This window comes from Pyxicephalus adspersus, chromosome 11 (assembly GCF_032062135.1).
Source record: "Pyxicephalus adspersus chromosome 11, UCB_Pads_2.0, whole genome shotgun sequence".
Taxonomy (NCBI): Eukaryota; Metazoa; Chordata; class Amphibia; order Anura; family Pyxicephalidae; genus Pyxicephalus; species Pyxicephalus adspersus.
In genome coordinates, this window is record NC_092868.1 from 28,988,377 (window position 1) to 29,006,647 (window position 18,271).

The 18,271-nt window shown below is 38.3% G+C and overlaps 1 protein-coding gene across 2 annotated transcripts in view; it reads left to right on the plus strand.

Moving 5' to 3' along the window:
• The window catches only part of SHISA7 (shisa family member 7), a 92,763-nt gene extending 74,785 nt beyond the window's left edge, over positions 1 to 17,978 (plus strand). For both annotated transcript variants that reach the window (XM_072426295.1, XM_072426294.1), the window contains 3 exons: positions 10,036 to 10,095; positions 11,284 to 11,439; positions 13,841 to 17,978. In XM_072426295.1, the coding sequence (XP_072282396.1) occupies positions 10,036 to 10,095; positions 11,284 to 11,439; positions 13,841 to 14,427 (803 nt within the window). In that variant the 3' untranslated portion in view covers positions 14,428 to 17,978. The remainder of the gene's footprint in view (positions 1 to 10,035; positions 10,096 to 11,283; positions 11,440 to 13,840) is intronic.
• The last annotated feature ends 293 nt before the right edge of the window (positions 17,979 to 18,271 follow it).

Genomic DNA, 18,271 nt, shown 5'->3' on the forward strand with positions numbered 1-18,271 from the left:
AAGTTTGACTCGGGATTACTGCCCCTAGCATCTTTTTTCTCCCCCCCAAGTCACACTTGGGGACCGCCCAGGAGGCTAGCAAATAGCAAGTAGACTTTGAAGAAATCTATTCCAGGTTTGCTGGATCACACAGCTCCACTGATAAAAGTGTATCCTCTCCAGCCTTGGAGGGTTTAATAAATTAGGCCCATTGCTGCTGTTCCATGGCCGGTGCTCACTAGAAATAGCAGTGTTGCATGTATGGGCAGTGATAGTGTAACGAGGGTGATATGGGGGTAATAAAGTAGATCTGCCATTTATATGGGCAGGGAAGGAATGGGCAGATAATAAGCCTCAGAATGCAGCCAGTTTGAAGGTTTCTCTGACATCATAACAAAACCTTTTGGGTCTGTGTTGAGGGGTTTAAAAATTGGGGTTTCAGTGTTTGCTACTAAGTTCAGGGTGGAAAGGAACTAAATGCCTGTTCTGCATAGGTAGCAATAACTACTGTGCTTATGGTCAGGTTCTTACCCCAATTCAGCAACTTTTATGTATCATCAGTCACTGATTCAGGGGGTGCAAAGTGGTGTGTGTTGACAAGCGTTAGCTAGTGTTATTGGCATCAGTCCAACATCACTTTAAGATCCTGGATCATTCAGATGTCAATGTCAGGTGCATTGAACCTTCATTTGACCTCCTTCTGATCAGCATTTGACCAGGTTCCTGCAGGTTTTGCAAACATTTAAAAGTAAAGGCTTGAAGTGAATAAGACCTATTTACAGACGTTATTGTGCTGACCTATATTAGAGAGGTTTGACAACATTTTGGCTGAAAGATATCAGAGAAATGCAAGAAAAAATTAGGTTTAGCTCAGACAGGTCATTGACAACCATGCGGCTAACCATTGTCGGATGGTTAATTATAAACCATTGTGTGCCCAGGAGCAGTGTGGGGAAAGTATTGATATGCATACATAAGCATTTGCTGAAACACTAGTAGGTGGTTGAGGGATTCATTATTAGTTCATTATTGGTTAAAAGCAGTGCACAGCAGTGGTATTAGTTACCATAACCTCCTGTTTGCATATAACTATCTGTCTGAAAAAGTAAACTGGAGTAACTGGATATGTAAGGCATATTAAAAATCTCTCACACTTTTTTAAATTAGACAAGGAAAGTGTTAAAAGTGTCAGTTTTCAGTTTTAATGTGTCCATGTATTTATTACAGTTCGTCTGTGGCCAATGGATATCCTATGATTCATGACATATGGAGTTGTACATAGACCTTGATTAGAAGAATGTTTGTTTTATTAGTTACATAGTTATATAGTAAGTCAGGTTAAAAAAAGACATAAGTCCATCAAGTTCAAATCCTGGGGGAAATAAACATATCCCAGATATAAAACCCTATGGTTTATTTGAATCATATTCATATATTAAGCTGAAGTTTGTTCTGCTAATATAAACAGTTCTCGGTGACGCAGTTTTGAGGCTGCAACATCATTGCAGGTCCACCTGAAGTCGATTAAGAAGACATTTTTCTTATTGGATTTTATCAATAAAATTATAAATAAACTGCAAGCATAGAAACAATTTTCATTACAATCAGTGTGATTTACTCCAGCTTTTTCCTGAGGGATCCTCACTCTGGCAAGGTCAGTTTTTGTAGGTCTTGGGGGATCCACCTCTGAATTATACATATGGACAGCACAGAGAAGCTGGACACTGTTATAGCAAGTCTTGTGCTCTACCAACGATCCTTTGTTGGAATTAGTGCTTTTTCTACAGCAAATTATCAAAATGATCTAAATTGACATTTATCCATGTTATTGTATCCTTTATACAGGTTCATAAACAAGCCATTTATTGGTCTTTTGTATTTTGGAGGAATGGAATGGAATTTTTTTCTACTGGCTACTAAGATAACCCCATTTAGGCTCTGTATATATGCTCAATTATAGTTGCTAGAAATTATCATTAGTAATTGTTTCAAATGTGGGACAACAATAGAACAAACTGTTGGGGAAGGAGGATGAGCTGGAGTTGCCCCACTGTGTCCCCCCACACAGAAACAATAGTGCACAATATAGCAATGCGGCAAAGTGGATCACCTAACAGTAGTGGGAAACAGCTATACTAATGCTATAATAAAATCTGAGGGGGAATCTGTGAAGTGCATATTCATGGCAAAGTAATGCTTATTTACTGGTCCCAAACGTTGAACATTTCCATTCCATCCTTCAAATATCCCCTCTTAATTCAGCTTAAGTAGAGGGGGAAGCCCTGTTTATGTTCGGAGAAATGACCAGGAGCTTACTTACACAGGATGTACAACTCTTTCGTGTCCTCATGTCACAGTGTTGGGGCCCTAAGCAGTCAATCACCAAGCAAAACTGTCTCCATTTCCAGGAGCACAGGAATTTTTCACTCTCAGCAGCCAGGGGGGTAAAAAACAAGTTTGCTTTAAAGGGAGTCCACTATTTTAATTAGGTCAGACCTGATTGCTTACACTGCGCAGGTGAAAAAATGTGTATCTAGCACACATCAACAAATGTAGCGCCTCTTTAGTATAGCGAAGTCCCTTTAAGGTTGATAAGGTTATTCTAAGTATATTTTGGGCAGGGAGTGATGCTTGGATACCTTCTTTCACAGGGGAGGGACCCAGTTTTAGCAAGGTAGCAGCCAATCACTTCCCTAGAACATTCATTTTTGGGTCTATAACAATGTTTGGTGCCTTTTTAAATGTGTTCTGAAAAAGGGCAAATGCATGGAGACTAATGTGGCTCACGGTATTGGGTTGTTAAAAAAAGATAAGGGAGCCAAGTCAATAAGGTCCTGTGGCCCCTGGGGCCTGTCTAGGCTAGGGATTGAAGATGTAACCACTGGGGAGCCTGGTTGCCAGTGGATAAGGGATTAGCTTCAAAGGGGAGAAGTTGAAGCATAAGAAATAAGCAGACGGAATCCCGTTGGTGCTGGTCATTTACCGGATGGACCCACACAAAAGGAGAAATGCTTCTCTTACAGCTTGCCATAGATTTATGAGTTCAGCGAGGATGCTAAAGGTCAGCTACAAAGTGGAACCCAGGTAAAATATGGACAGCCCTGCTGGGGTTATTCCAATAATAATGCAAATAATAACTTAAAACAAGGATTTTAAAACCTTGGCACCACTGGAAAACTCGCTGATAAAATCTTCATTTGCAGTGCTATTGAAAACAAAGAAAATCTTGAAATACTTAAGCACAATGGTGAGATTCTCAGAAACAATACAAATCCAGATAATTTGCTCCTCTTGACCTCTGACAGAAACAAATGAATTGGGATACATGAATCAATATATAGCTCTGGTGTGATGTACAGCTCAGACCTCCTCGCATCTCATTTTCCTAATCTCCTAATGATCCTGATTCTAATCCTATCCTGACTGCTTCAGTCACAGCTGCAATTCTAACAGCGTGTGCAGAAAATGTGAAGAGCTCTAAATGGAGGAGCTTCAAAATCTCACTAAAAGACTCATTTATCATTGTATATTCATTTCAGAGAAGATCATTTACATTTTAAAAATAAGCAAAGTGTGTTCTGATTCCTCTGCAGTATGTCTTCTGATTTATAGGTTATGACATGTGGCATATTGCATTGCTTTTTACATCACTTTATTAAAATACTGCAAGTAGGGAAAATCATACAAACCTAAAGCCACCCATACATAGTAAATTAGGTCATTACATGATCCAGGCGCCAAAAGATTTTTGCAGCTCACACACATTTAAGTGCTCACATCCTGTAGACGTGTTTGTATAATGGATCATGACACAACTCAACACATGTAACATCTCCTAACATCTAATAATAATTCAATGTTAATATATTCACCAGTTCGTCTTTCTGCATGAGATAGGGACTGTCACACAGTAAGCAGTTGAGATTGTGATACCTGTACTCATATTTCAGGTCTGTTGGGGATTTGTTATTTTCTAGTCTGGCAGATAGTAAAACATACCCACCTCTTCTGTCATAGTTTGTACTTGTTATTCATGCAGGTTTGTCATTTGCAGCCTCTAGCTATTGTACAGTGTTCTGTAATATGGTGTCACTTTATAAATAACAGATAATAATGATAAACAGCTACATTCACCATTAAATAAAATACATATAAATATATACATAAATGATCAGAATAGACACTTGTGTCTGAAATGTGCCCTGGATGCACAGTGTGATAAAGTGATATTACAGCATATAACATTTCGGGTTCTATAAGAGTTCATACCTGTGGTGAAAAACTGCTCAATTGGCAGCTCCTGGGTGCACAGAAAAGTGCTTCTATGTGTACAGAAGTGGCAAACTGCACTGCAGGAAATGAAACTTTCATGCTACAGCGACTGTGGTGCAAATCATCAAACAACTTTGTGGCCAAAACATGTTGCTTCTGGGAACCACACTATAATACTTCACAGCTGCATGCAAGAAAAAGTTCCCAACTTCTCCCACTCACCTGAATGGGAGACATTGGGGCCATTGTAAGATCTTCAGGGCAAGGTCCTCTCCTCCTGTGTCACTGTCTGTATTCGTCTTTCATTTGCAACCCATATTCAATGTACAGCGCTGCGTAATATGTTGGCACTATATAAATCCTGTTTATTATTAATAATAATAATGGTTAAGCCTATGTCTGAATGCTGTAGTTGGTCACAGGTCTGGAATGGCATGGTATACCAGCCAGCAAAGCTTTCCAAATTTGCTAGATCAACACGTGTCTCCCATGATAGTCTACCTCTCTAGTCTTGGAGAGCTTTATTATAGGCCCAATGGGTCTGAATGTCCTATGGGGCTTGGATCTGACAGTCAAGAAAGCAGTATTGTCAGTGGAAATTAGCAATGGAAGTCTCTATACTTCCTTGGTCCAGGTTTCCTTTAACACAAATGAGAGCTCTTTCCAGTAAATCGCAATGTTTCAATATATGCCTAAGCAGTACATTTCACAGCTTTCTTTGTTAAAGTTGTTTTTCACGCACCAGTCTGGTGTGAAGTGTGTAGAGTTATGTGAGAACTGTGTGATATACTTGTTAGTACAGGACACCTAATTTAAAGAAGACAAGATGGAAATCACTGGTAAACTTGTAAGTTTGTTGTACTTTTAATGAATACAGAGTTGCAGAGTTGTGTCTTATGTATCTGCCTGGAGTTTGGCTTTAAATTAACAAGACAATGGCAAGAACATTGATGATTAGAAGAATGAGCGGGATTGGAGATGAATTGTCAAATGCAGTGAAAAGTTACTTTCTGCTTTTGGTATATTTGGACTAGCACAAATGAAAGTGTTTGGTTTAAACATATCATTCCTGTTATATAGTGAAAGCTACTGCCTGAACTTATGCAAGTAAAAAAAATAAAAGTGTGACTTATACAAGTGTGAATAAAATACAGACCCATATTTGTTTGCTCCTGTGCTGGGTGTGTTTGTGAAAGGGATTTAGCTCCCTGTTAATGCAGAAGGGAACATGTGTGAGAGTAAATAATGCTGAGCTTTATTATCAATTCCAGGCCAAATGTCTGCATAACCAATACAGGCCACTGTCTGGGGCTCTAGGACTACTAGAGTTTCTGAGTGTCATTTATGCTATACTCAGGCTAGTCATCTTTGTTGCTGGCACTGAAAAGTTTGTGCATTGTTTTAATGAAATAGTGTACTGTGTACCTATGGTTTATACATATTGGGCCTTTTCTAGGGGCATAACTAGAAATCAGGACACCCCAGCAAAATATTGGGTCTAGGCTGCCAACCCCAACCATGTTCTTTGGGGGTAGGGTGGCCTGTGACTGCCAAAGGGGCTACCAGTGCCTCCCACCTACCAAGCATTCCTATGCCGCTTTAAATCTGCATACACACTTCCAATAATTATCTTTGGAGACGAACGACTGATCGGCCGAAAATCGTTCACAAAAAAAATAACGACTGACCGACGCAGACGAATGAGGAAATGGAAATGAATGACCGTCACGGCGGGTCTGGTTAGCCGACGATCTATTGTGTGTACGGTCATTCAGTGATCGCGCATGTTTCTGCAATACACTTTCTCTTTTACATGTCACTCTCTGCGTTGTTCAAACGATTGTATCTAGCGTGTGTACACTATTGGTGGATTATTTTTGAATGATCGTACAGCATGTACAGAATTGTGCACAATACGATCATTCAAATATAATAGTGCATAATCGTTGATTGGTCGTAATCATTCGTTTTCTAACAATAATTAGTGGAAGTGTGTACCTAGCTTAAGTCTCTGCCCACATTAGATGCTACAGGTTACTGACCTTCTCTTTCCCACAGGTATGATAATAAGGTTCCTGGTTAAACTTAGAAGCTTTTGGGGTGACAAAACTAGTCATGGGCTCTAGGTGAGCAAGTGGGCCTCCAGTCCATTGTGCCTTACATAGCTATGGTAATTGATCTCTTGTGATACCAGCTGGGTTATGGGTAGAATAAGTCTAGGGGTGCAGAAAGTACAGGGGGGTGCTGAGAAGTTCCTGGCTTTGCCCAGAAAGAAGAGAGCCAGAGTTATGAAATAACACATTTATTCAACATATTCCCCCCTGAGACTGATGCACTTGGTACAGCGTAGTTGCAGCTTTTTTTAGACCGTTCAAATAAAAGTCGTTTGGTTGGGCCGCAAACCAGCTCTCAGCAGCATCTTTGACATCAGAAATGTCCTCAAAACGTTGCCCGTTCAGGTGTTTCTTCAAATTCCGGAACAGATAATAGTCTGAAGGGGCCAGGTCAGGTGAGTTGGAGGGATAGTGGACCAATTGGAAACCCAGGGTGTTTAACTTGGCAGCCACAACCTTAGACATGTGCGCAGGTGCATTGTCCTGCCAAAAAAAGGATCCCTTTGGTCAACTTTCCACTGTGTTTCCTCTTAATTTCCTCCTTCAGCTGGTCCAGGAGGTTAGCATAATACTGTCCGGTGATACTAGAGCCCTGAGGTAGGTAGTCCACCAAAAGAATACCGTCTCTGTCCCAGAAAACGGACGCCATGACTTTTTTGGCTGATTTCTGGGTTCTGTGGTGCCATTCATTTAAATGTTCTTCGGTTTCAGGATCATAGATGTAGAGCCAGGTTTCATCCTCAGTCACTAACCTAGCCAAAAAGTCCAGTGCAGCTTCAAAATGGGCCAAAATGGCTTTGGATGCTTCAACTCGTTCCTTCTTCTGATCTGTTCAAACATTTCGGCACCCACTTTGTTGAAAGCTCGCGCATGTCTAGGATAGTGGTGATAACAAACCCAACACGCTTCTGTGAGATGTCAAGTATCTGGGCTATCTTTTTTGCGGATATTCGCTGGTCCTCAATAATCAGCTCATGGACAGCATTGCAGGTTCCTGGGTCAGATGAGGTTGGGGGGCGCCCACTGCGGGGCTCATCTTCAACGGTGAAATGCCCAGTCTTGAAACAAGATTTCCAGGTTTTGACACTTCGCCCCTACTGTTTGTGACATCTCAGTGTGAATGTCCTTTGCTGACCTTCCCTGGAGAAACAAAAACTTCATGACAGCACATAACTCCAATGACGTGAAACTTGCTTGTGCCTCTGCCATCACAGCTTCTCACTAAAAGAAAAAAACAGTCTTAAGAATTGCAAAGACCTGATATTTGCACAGTTACATACTAAGATGTTAGGCTGCCATATGTCCCCACACTCAATTTTTTATTTAATCTGGAAGGGGGCAAAGCCAGGAATTTTTCAGCACCCCCTTGTAACAACTCTGCTATGGCACTAGGACCAGATGTGGGAAGCCTGCTGTGAAAGCCATGGAGACTGCAGGTGAGACTGCAAAGGTACACTAAGAGCCATTTAAGACTTGCAGTTGACCTCAGCATTCTACCACAGGCTCAACCACAGTTGGGAACCATTTTGCCCACATGGCTGTGGTTGCAGTGGATCACCACTCTTGCCTTTCTTTCAGTGAACTGCAAGGGAAACACAGGCAGATGTATTAACCTGTGGTGTGAATTGCTACTCCTGGGCACATAGCAGTAGTTTACTATGCACCAAGGAGGTAAATAACATCAGCCAACACATTTCTTCAATCACAGGTATCCTTGAATCAGATGCGCCATAATTTTACCATACATGTGGCTACATTACAAACAGCTACCTGGATCATCTACATGTTCTTTCGCATCCATAAATGTTCCTTCAAAAGTATATATAATAGTCCAGAACAAACAGAGCTCTCTCCATACAGGAATGATGTACCAGGGTAACCATATAGGGGAAACTGAGGCATGAACCAGTATAACCTTTATGACAGAATTTGAGCCTTTTGGATAGCATTCTTTAAAACTCTGAGATATAAATACCACAATGCCTCTTGAAAAGCCCCCATTGCATCCCATTCAATGGGGTCCATCAAAAGCACTAACATAAAATATAGACAAGGATATGGTTTGTAATTCGTTTACTGATGTTTCTTTAAGTAAATGTACAAGGTAATATATAAAAAAGTTATGTACAAGAATGAATGCAACCCTGCAATACTTAAGAGATAGGTATCATTGCAAATTTAAGTACTTACATAGGCATATAAGTACCTGACTGTACGTTCATTGTATGGAAATGTTGTTAATTCAAAATGTAAATCTTATATATATTTTTAAAATATATACAAATTGCCAAGCAAGTGGTGAAAATACAAACTACTATATCAATGTATCTTGTATGATGCCTTAGTGTCATGGCCCAGTCTGGATGTTAGATGTGCATGTGCTGCCACCTTGTGGCCTCAGATAGGAACGACCACATAAAGATTTTTAGCAAATGTTTTTTAGCACCTCCTATTAGTGAAACATTTATGGAAGACGTTTTTAAATATCTTTTAATGCTATGTTCCTTTTATTTTATTTGTAGGTCATGTATAACATTCTTTTTCTATATTATTTTTGCTGTACCTGTTGCCTATTGCCTCTTCTGGGGAACAATTTTATTTTGTAACCACTGAGTTATAGACAGGCACTAGGCCCCCCAGTTCTGCAGAGGATCACTGTTGGCTACCACTCCCCAGTGTTGTCCTGCCATTGTTCCCGACGTTGCAGTGAAGGTCAGCTTGCAACCTAAAATGAGAAGAATCTGGCACATTTAGGAGTGTTAGATTTTTCTATTGCCTATAACATATCCGTTATTACCAATATTTTTTACTGTGTAGAGATAAGAAAATGTGACTATGGGAGACAAATCTTCCACTTAAAGGATGAAACATTCTATTTTCTCTTCTCAGTGAATGTTCTTGGACTGTATTTGTATTCTGAATGAATACATTTTGGATAATACATTTTTTGTGTTCTTTTCAAATCTAAGTTATTATTATTATTCTTATTACAGAGTATTTATATAGTGCCAACATATTATGCAGCGCTGTACAAAGTCCATAGTCATGTCACTAGCTGTCCCTCAAAGGGCTCACAATCTAATGTCCCTACCATAGTCATATGTCATTAATACAGTCTAAGATCAATTTTTGGGGGAAGTCAATTAACCTAACTGCATGTTCTAGAAGAATAATTGTCTTTTATTATCAACTTAATTCGACACATTTTGTGGATAACAAAATCCCCCTTCAAGGCTTGGATCTGCAGGAACATGTTTGACTCAGTAGTGAGAAATACAGGTGATATAGCAAACTTCCAGTATCCGAGTGAAAACTGAAGTTTCAGTTTAGAGAAATACTGAATTCATGTTCAGCATATGTGAATATACAATACATTTGGATGTATACAGTAGTGTCCACAACACTTCAGGCAATTGTAATCGAAAGGTATATCCAAAAAGGAAATCATGGTAAATTTCTCCTTTGGACAAAAGCAAAAACACAAATTTCATGACCCAATAGAATCACAAAAACAATATAAACATGACAGTAAATGTTATTGTTCATTTTTTATTGAAACGTTAAAAAAATAGTGTTAAATAGAGATATAATGTGTAAATATTCTGTTTTATGGAAAAAGAGAGCAGATTTAACAACATTTAATGTCATTAATGTTTTTTTTGTTTTTCAGATAATATGCATCATAACTTCATCCTCACTGTTAATAGCCCAAAGCATTCAGCAACATTAGGTAAGTCTTAAAAATGGATTTTAGTACTTCACAAAGCACCCTCCAAATCCCAAAAGCCATGGCCGAGCATGCCACTAACTTCCGCCCCACATATTGCTATTGACCCATTACTATAAAAAGCAGCTTCACTACTGACCCATAGGAATAATCATGAAAAAAGAAATGGCCAGCAAGGAATTGTCCTTGTTAAAACAACCTCACATTTGGCTTTAGAGGACACTGCACAATTTAGCTGAAGAGGTTGTTTTATTTTCCCATGTCTGGTATTTCAACAGCCTGAAACTTTCCTTTCCCAACTTCCTGACTACATTAAACCCTGAAAACCATGGTTATTGTACATCTCAACAAAAACTTTGAACAGGTTATACATTCTATTTAAAGTTTTTAAAAGGTTATTTACACGAATATATATCTATATTAATGGGTTGAGTCAGATAATTATCTGTTTGCTATTAGGTCAAAAATTACTTATTAAATTAATTGAACCATGCTTGATATGGTTCAGGAATCATAGAAGAATGATTTTCTTTAAAACGACCCCTTCTTAAGTCCCCTTTTTTTATTAGGATAAACCAGATTTTATATACCTTATTTCCTGCAGTTTTCAGGGCCATGCAGTGACATTAGTTTCTTCTTCTTGTTCCTTGGCAGTGAAGGTCGGTCCTTTCTTCTAAACTAAGTGGCATTCATATGTTGATGTGTAAACCCTACTCAATTTAGGAGTACTGTGTTAATGACAGCCTGGGCTTACAAGAAGTGAGTTGAATGTCATTGCCTTTATTCAACCAGATAGCAAATGATGGTGCTGGGTGCAAAAAGAACTTATTACTAAGTTCTGCTTTAAGTACATTTGAATGTTTCATTAGGTATTTGTTTGTTATATATGTATTTGGGTACATAGTCCCTCTTTAAAGCAGTCCTGATGTTTTTCCATCAGACTTTTTCCAAATTGCTCCTGTTAGCACTTGTCATTGTCAGAAGGTTCACCACTGAAGTCCTGATCTAGTAGAAATGAGATTATGTCTACAGAACCTCATGGCTAGATAGATTCCATACCAAATCCCCAGTCCATCCTCCAACTGACTATACAAATACAATTTCATATTTCATCCTGCTGGTACTTTGTAGAAATAAAGAAGAAAAAGTTAATATTTGAATTTCAATTCTTTATTTTACGTCTTTTTCTAGATTACAGAATGAACAATATTCAGCTTCCAGCTTCTTCCAAAAAATATAATACATTATCATTCTCTCGTTCTTTCCATAATTTGTCTCATTTACCACCTTCATATGAGTCTGCAATCAAGGCAGACATCAGCAGATATTCTTCACTTAAAAGACTGGGTAAGTTCTGATACAATTTTATGTTTGAGTCGTAGTTTTGTTTCTCAAATGGTAATTCTAGTCAAAGCTTGTAAATGTACTTCTGGCAGAGTTTGTGTCATCCATGGCCAATGATTCACTGTTCATTACTTTGAGAAAGAGGAAGTCATTAGTAGGTCGTTGGAGAGGCGAAGAGAGCGGCTAAGGGGGGAATCAGGTCAGAAAGGTAAGTGGGACAAGAACTGAGGAGGGCAAAGCACAGGAGCTTGAATTTGATTCTAAGGTGAAATGGAAGCCAATGAAATGGAGCGGTGGGAAGAATGGATGAGTCTGGCTGCAGCGTACATAATAGATTGTAGAGGAAAAAATACCAGCGAGAAGGATGTTACAGTAGTCCAGACGAGAGATGATAAGAGCGTGTACAATGATTTTGGTGGTCTCAGGGGAGAGGTAGGGGCAGATTTTGGAGATGTTGCGTAGGTGAAAATGACAGGACCTGGAAATGTTCTGAATATGGGGGGTAAATGAGAGATCAGAATCAAAGGTGACACCAAGACAACGTGCTTGAGGAAAGGGACGAATAACAATGTTACCAGTTAGAAATTACACAGACTACGTACACACACCCAATAATTGTTGTTGGAAAGGATCTGTCACGATTCTTTCCAATGACAGAAGACTGAAAGATGAATAAGCACTGTACATACAGCACTGTTCTGCTCTATGAAGAGGGGGAGGGGAGAACGATGGAGCGGCACCCCACTGCACTCTCTCCCCTTCACCTGTATTGCAGTAGTTGTACACATGTCAGATTCTCGTCCAATACCATCCCTGAAGCGATGATCAGACCTGTATATGTAGCTCTACGTAGAGTTACATTGTTTCATACCTTAGCCTTTCCCAAGCCTTTGGTATATTGTTTCTTAACTTAAGTAATGAGAGGGGAAATACACTGTTTGAAGCCCTCCAGAAGTATATAAAAAAGTTTTACTTATTTTATTTAATCAAAAATGCTTTCTAAAATCAGTGACTAGGAATCAGTCTTCTGGTAGGGTGGGATTATTGTGGGATGGTGGATGGATTTTTTTTTTTATGCTATCTTTTGTGTGTCATACATTTTTATGGGCGTGAATGGCCAGGAAAGTGGGCAGTTGTATTCACTCTCCTCTACCGCTGCCTACATACTTTCAATCAAAAGATAATATAAAAGTGGGCTGAACAGGCCAGAGGTCTAAAATGTCCATGTCCTCCCACCAGAGCAAGCAGTAATATACTGTAAATATACCACTACTGAGACACTGTACACTATTCCATGGAGGTTTATAGTGGGGGGATTACAGGCAGAGCCACCAATGATTATTATAGCAAGTTTGCAATCAGGGAGAAAATAAAACATATATTTGAATGGAGGGCTGCAAGCATTCTAACCAAAAAAGCAATTGTTCTTTATTAATTTATTAAAGCTCTCCAAGGCTGGAGAAGATATACTTTCATCAGTGAAGCTGGGTGATCCAGCAAACCTCAGACTCTAATGTTTATTACAGATCTACTTGAAGTTTTGTATACATAGTTAGATTGTAGGAGGGATGTGAGTGAAAACCTAATATTTGTGAAACACAGAATCTGGCAATGAGGATTTGTCCTTTAAAAATGCTTATGTAAGTTGAATCACTGACCCAGAACAAGCATGCAGATATGGATTTTCCAATATACATATATATAATATATCGTGTTTACGTCAGTGACTCAGGATGCATAGAAACCAATGAGTCAACATAACAGCCAGACATCTTACAATTTAAGAAAAAGGTCTGCAAATATTGATTTTAGTTGTTGTATAGTGGGCATTATAGGCTTTTATAAATTATATAGACCCATTTAAATGCAATTTTTATGTTGCTAATACTTTCTCATCGCAACTGTGCAGCCATTTCATTTTCTAAACACAAATTCAGATCTGACCTTTTATGATGATTGGTATTCCTTCAGCATTCTGTACATTGTGAACCCCCCAAATTTTTTCTGCTATGCCTTTTTTTTGTTTCTTGATAACACTTTGTGAATATAGCAGGTGACTCTTTGATCAGCAATAAGTAGTATTTAAAATATGTATGTCATTTTCATTAAAACAATAACAGGTCAGCATTGTACAAACCTTTAAATAGTGTATTTGTCATAGCTTGACTCTGAAAATGTTTTTTTTATTTGTGTTTTTGTACTATTTCTTTGAAAGTACCTTTAAATAAGAAATGTACAAACAATAAATAAATAAAAAGAAGGAACTTGTGATTTTGAGTATAAATGTTGACCTGTCGGTGCACTTTTGCACACAGAGCAAACAGCGAATAAGAACATCATAAAAATTCCTTTTCTAAATGTTTCTTACATAACTAATTTTGTTTTGTTTTTTTGTTTCATAAAGCTGAGAAGGATATGGATGACTTTTATCTAAAGAGGAAACACCTAGCAGAATTAACACGCGGTACCCTTCCTGTGCATGTCATGAAGATGAACTATGATCATGATGGCTACCTGGAAAAATGTCAAACGCCAAGACGAGTCATGTCCCAGGAGCACATCCTTTCGGACAATCACTACCCAGTACACTATGATTACACTATACCTAGGGACCGTCTTATTTCTCAAGAACGTCTTCTTTCTCGTGAGGTCCTGCATTCACAGGAGCATCTGCTGTCTCCGGAAAGAATACACCATCGTGGGCCAACACCATTCCAAGAAATGCGTCTTGGACATCAAAAGGCCCTGTCTCATACCAATGTCTGTGCTAGCACTCCTATGCTAGACCGCCATCACATGATCAAAATGAATTCCCACCCTACTTCTTCCAATTCCCCTAAGACCACGTGGGATATGGCCAACCACACAGCCAATCGACGGCAAGCCTTTGCTGCTAAGCGTCAGAATACCATCGAGCAACTTCAGTTTATTCCTGGCCATCTTCCTAGCCAGCACCTGCGTACCGGGAGCAAGAATGAGGTCACTGTTTAAGCTGCATATTATTATAATTTATTTTTTTCCCTTAATCTGAAAAAGAGGCAGTTGATTTTTATTCTGTGGCTTCCTTACCATTTTTGCATCACTAGTTTGAACTTCTCAGCTCATACAGAAGTAAAACGAAGAAAAGTTGGCTCCAGTTTCCTTGGAGTAATGAAAAGGGAGTTTTTTTTTATTTTTTTCCATCTTAGTTTTACTGTTTTAATGTATGCAGCTGCCTCCTCTGCCAAGTTGATGAAACAGTCAATGGCACCAAATGATGTCAAAGATGATGGCGTTCACAAGCAAGCAGAAAGCTGTGACTCTAGCACCAGCCTACTCTCCGAGGGATATGGATCATACAGCACCTTACGTAGCTGGCAGGTACAGACTGGTTAGCCCAAGGGAATTCGGTGTGATTTTGAAATAGGAAAAGAAATTTTGATTTCCGGTTGTGTTTTTGCCAGTGAAAGAATACCCAAGAAACAACTAGCAATCAGATTTCAATCAGGGTATGGTCAATATATGACACCAACTGACAAAATAAGTTGCACACCTTTTTTTTACAACGATATGTATGTATAGGATAAACACAGTGATGTCACTGCGAGGACTAGACTTTAAAGTCTTGAATTTCCCAAACTTATAACTTCATCCCTTTTATGAGCAAAATAACTTGGTCAAGTGCAATCCAATCTAGTAGCCAATACAGGTGGTTCGGTACAGCACAAACTATGCCAGGTATTCACAACAATATTATTGTAATTAGGTTTCTTCACAATCTAAGTGGCTACAATTAACTGCATTCAGCTTTCTTTCCATCAATACAAATAAGGACTTGTCTAGAAAGAATTGGTTTGATCATCTTGAACAGTTTTCTCTTCTAACATTTGCAGTGCTTACTGTCTGCATCATCTCTAATTAAAAAAAAACAATTTTTGCATAAAAAAAAGCCATCTGGTTTCTAAAGCGCTATCAATGCTTCATATGATTTGGTTGTATTATTTAAAAAGAAAATAAGGATCGTGCCATAAAGAAATCTTTATTTTATTATTATTATATTTTTTATCTCAATGACGTCACAGTATTTCAGACTACTATTTCGACTTTTATCTTCAGACCAGCACTGATGGTAAAATGACATGTAAATCTCCCCCCTTTCCTACTCTATACACTTCCATGGAGAGCTCTCAAACAGGAATGGCCTTAACTGTTTCAATAATATCTCCCCTCAGGCAGTTTTTTTGATTAATAGATTAATTCCAGATTTTATTTTCTCTGCCAGGCACAAACTTACTAATCTGCCACGTGTGAAAAGTACTTTCTTTTTTCTATCCTCCACATTACCAAACTAGATGTCAATAAGCTAGAATATCTAATTTCCTGAGAATTGAAAACATTACTAACACATTTGTGTGATTAGCTTAACTAATTGTACAGAAAATGTTGCTTTGCTTGAAATTTGATTGACTGTCCATAATATATTCAGAAGTCATGTTTTGCTGCTAAAGTTACATTGATAAGATACTGAATTCACCCACAATAAATACAAAATCATCCTACTGTTATCTTATGGTGGATTTACAGATATAAAGACTGATTCACAACCAGAGAAGGGAGGATTGCAATGTGTAGCATGAATATATATGAACAAGTATTTGCATTATTATTTTAAAACTTTCATCAAGCTTATTGACCTCTGCTGCTCTAGATGTGATGCAAATCTTCCCAGGATTATGATATGAGGATCTTTTTCAACACTGTGGCAATGTCTTTTGCACTATTTAGTGCTTTCACTTAATGTGATTCAATTGTAGCTGGGTTTGGATTTATTTATACAAATGAGATGTTTGAACTGAAGATCTGTGAATGCCTCCTTGTACACATCAAATCAAACGTGCTGTCTCACCCATGTCAAACTCAAATAACATTGTTGTTACTGAGATGTTAGTCTTCATAAAAAATCATTAGATAAAAAAAGCTCAAATTACTAAAAACTTTAAAGGCTTTCTTTCAAGATATATATAGTGGCTGTAGCTAGCATTTCTTTTCAACCAGCCCTTGCCCCCATGGGAAATTGCTGCTGATCCAATGAAGGCTTTCGTTGGTTGCAACAGTTCCAAATACTGTAGGGTGCCAAATATACTAAGAGGGGCATTTATCACTAAAGACTTGTATTAACCTTGGTAGGAAGCCCAGGATTCTAAACACAGGGTCATAAACAAATGAAAAACTGTTTTCTAAATGGGAGGCAGCTTGATTTGTATATATCGGCCTTGAAAATGTGACTAATGTCCCCCCAAATGTATCGGGCAATATGTGTTAAGTGTTTTAATAATTAGTTGACACAATAGAAATCTAGTGAACATAATTACATTGGATATCATTTTGAGACAGTCAGTGGATTTAGTTAACTCTGAAAAAATCTTTGTCTAACTATTGAACTCAGCACAGCCATACTGAATACAGCAACTCTGAATGAAAATCCCAGCAGATATGACACTATAAGCTATTCAGAGCCAGGGTTCTTTCAGTTGCTAGGGGTTCCTTGAACTGTAGATGATTGAGCTCATATTTGATGATGCCTGCTTGGTTCTGGGGCTAAAACCATGTAAAACACACCAGTTGCATGACACTAATGATACTTTATGTTGTCTAAAAGAGCGGCATTCTAGCCACATGTACGAGGTCCATATATCTCACTGTCCACTGATATAAACTCTTTTTTTCCACTGCCCCCACTAAATTGGTTTTAGCAGAGGTTTCCTGGGACCTAAATATAAATGCATAAGCTCCTTAGGTATAAAAAGTTTGAGAAAGGCTTCTATTGACACCTGTCCATATTATGTGGATATGTTTAAACTTTGTCTAAACTCTAAAACTGTTTGATCACCACCACCACCACCAATGACAGGGCATAACATTTAACACAGTTGGAGCTGTATATACGAATGTCTGTTGATAGAATTGTACCAATCTTGTCTGCTTTGCCTGTTCTCCCTAATTTGGGTACCAACTACAGACACTTATTTGTCATATTGTTCTGAAATGTTGGCTAGTGTAAAAAGAAAAACTGGAATTTAATAAAAGGAAAGATTACAGCAATCAGCACACTACAACAGGAGTCCTCAACTCTCAGGGCCACATGCACTCTAGATTTTGGTCATTTTCTGACTGTAAACCATTCCTAATTTTAGGCTATGAGAGAAATACTAAAATATTTTGTGCATCCCAGCCCTTAAGGACTGGAGTTGAGGACCCCTGCACTACAGTATAAAATAATCATTTTTAATGGATATGTTTTTTGATAATGGGGTCTATTTATAAAGAACTGTGTAAAATGTACCTTTTAAAATATTTATAAAAATAGGAAGTAATATTTATCCCCCTGCATTTTGTTCCCTGTGCTTTTTATCCGTCATTTTCACTGTGAAATGAACTTTCTAATACAGTTTTACTGTTTATGGGTAGGTTAGAAGAATGTCTCACTTTTTGTACCAGGGGAATTATTTTCATTACTGGCACCACTCCTATATCTAATTGTTTTTAGGCCATGTTTGCTCCCCCCCCCCCCCCCGCCCCCACCATAAATCAGCCCAGAACATCAGCTATCCATATATATATATATATATATATATATTTATATTTATGTATTAAGGTTAAATTATTATATTAAGGATAGAAGACTCCTGCTCTACCAATAGCAGCCTGTGTGCCCCTCAAAATTTAGTTGATGCTTTAAAAGGAAACAGTGACTTGGCCTGGATATTGAATTATTGCAGCAATTGAAAGATTTTAGGAGTTCCCACTGCTTAATTCCCATGGTATGACTAGCTACTGTATGTGTAAAGTAAATTTA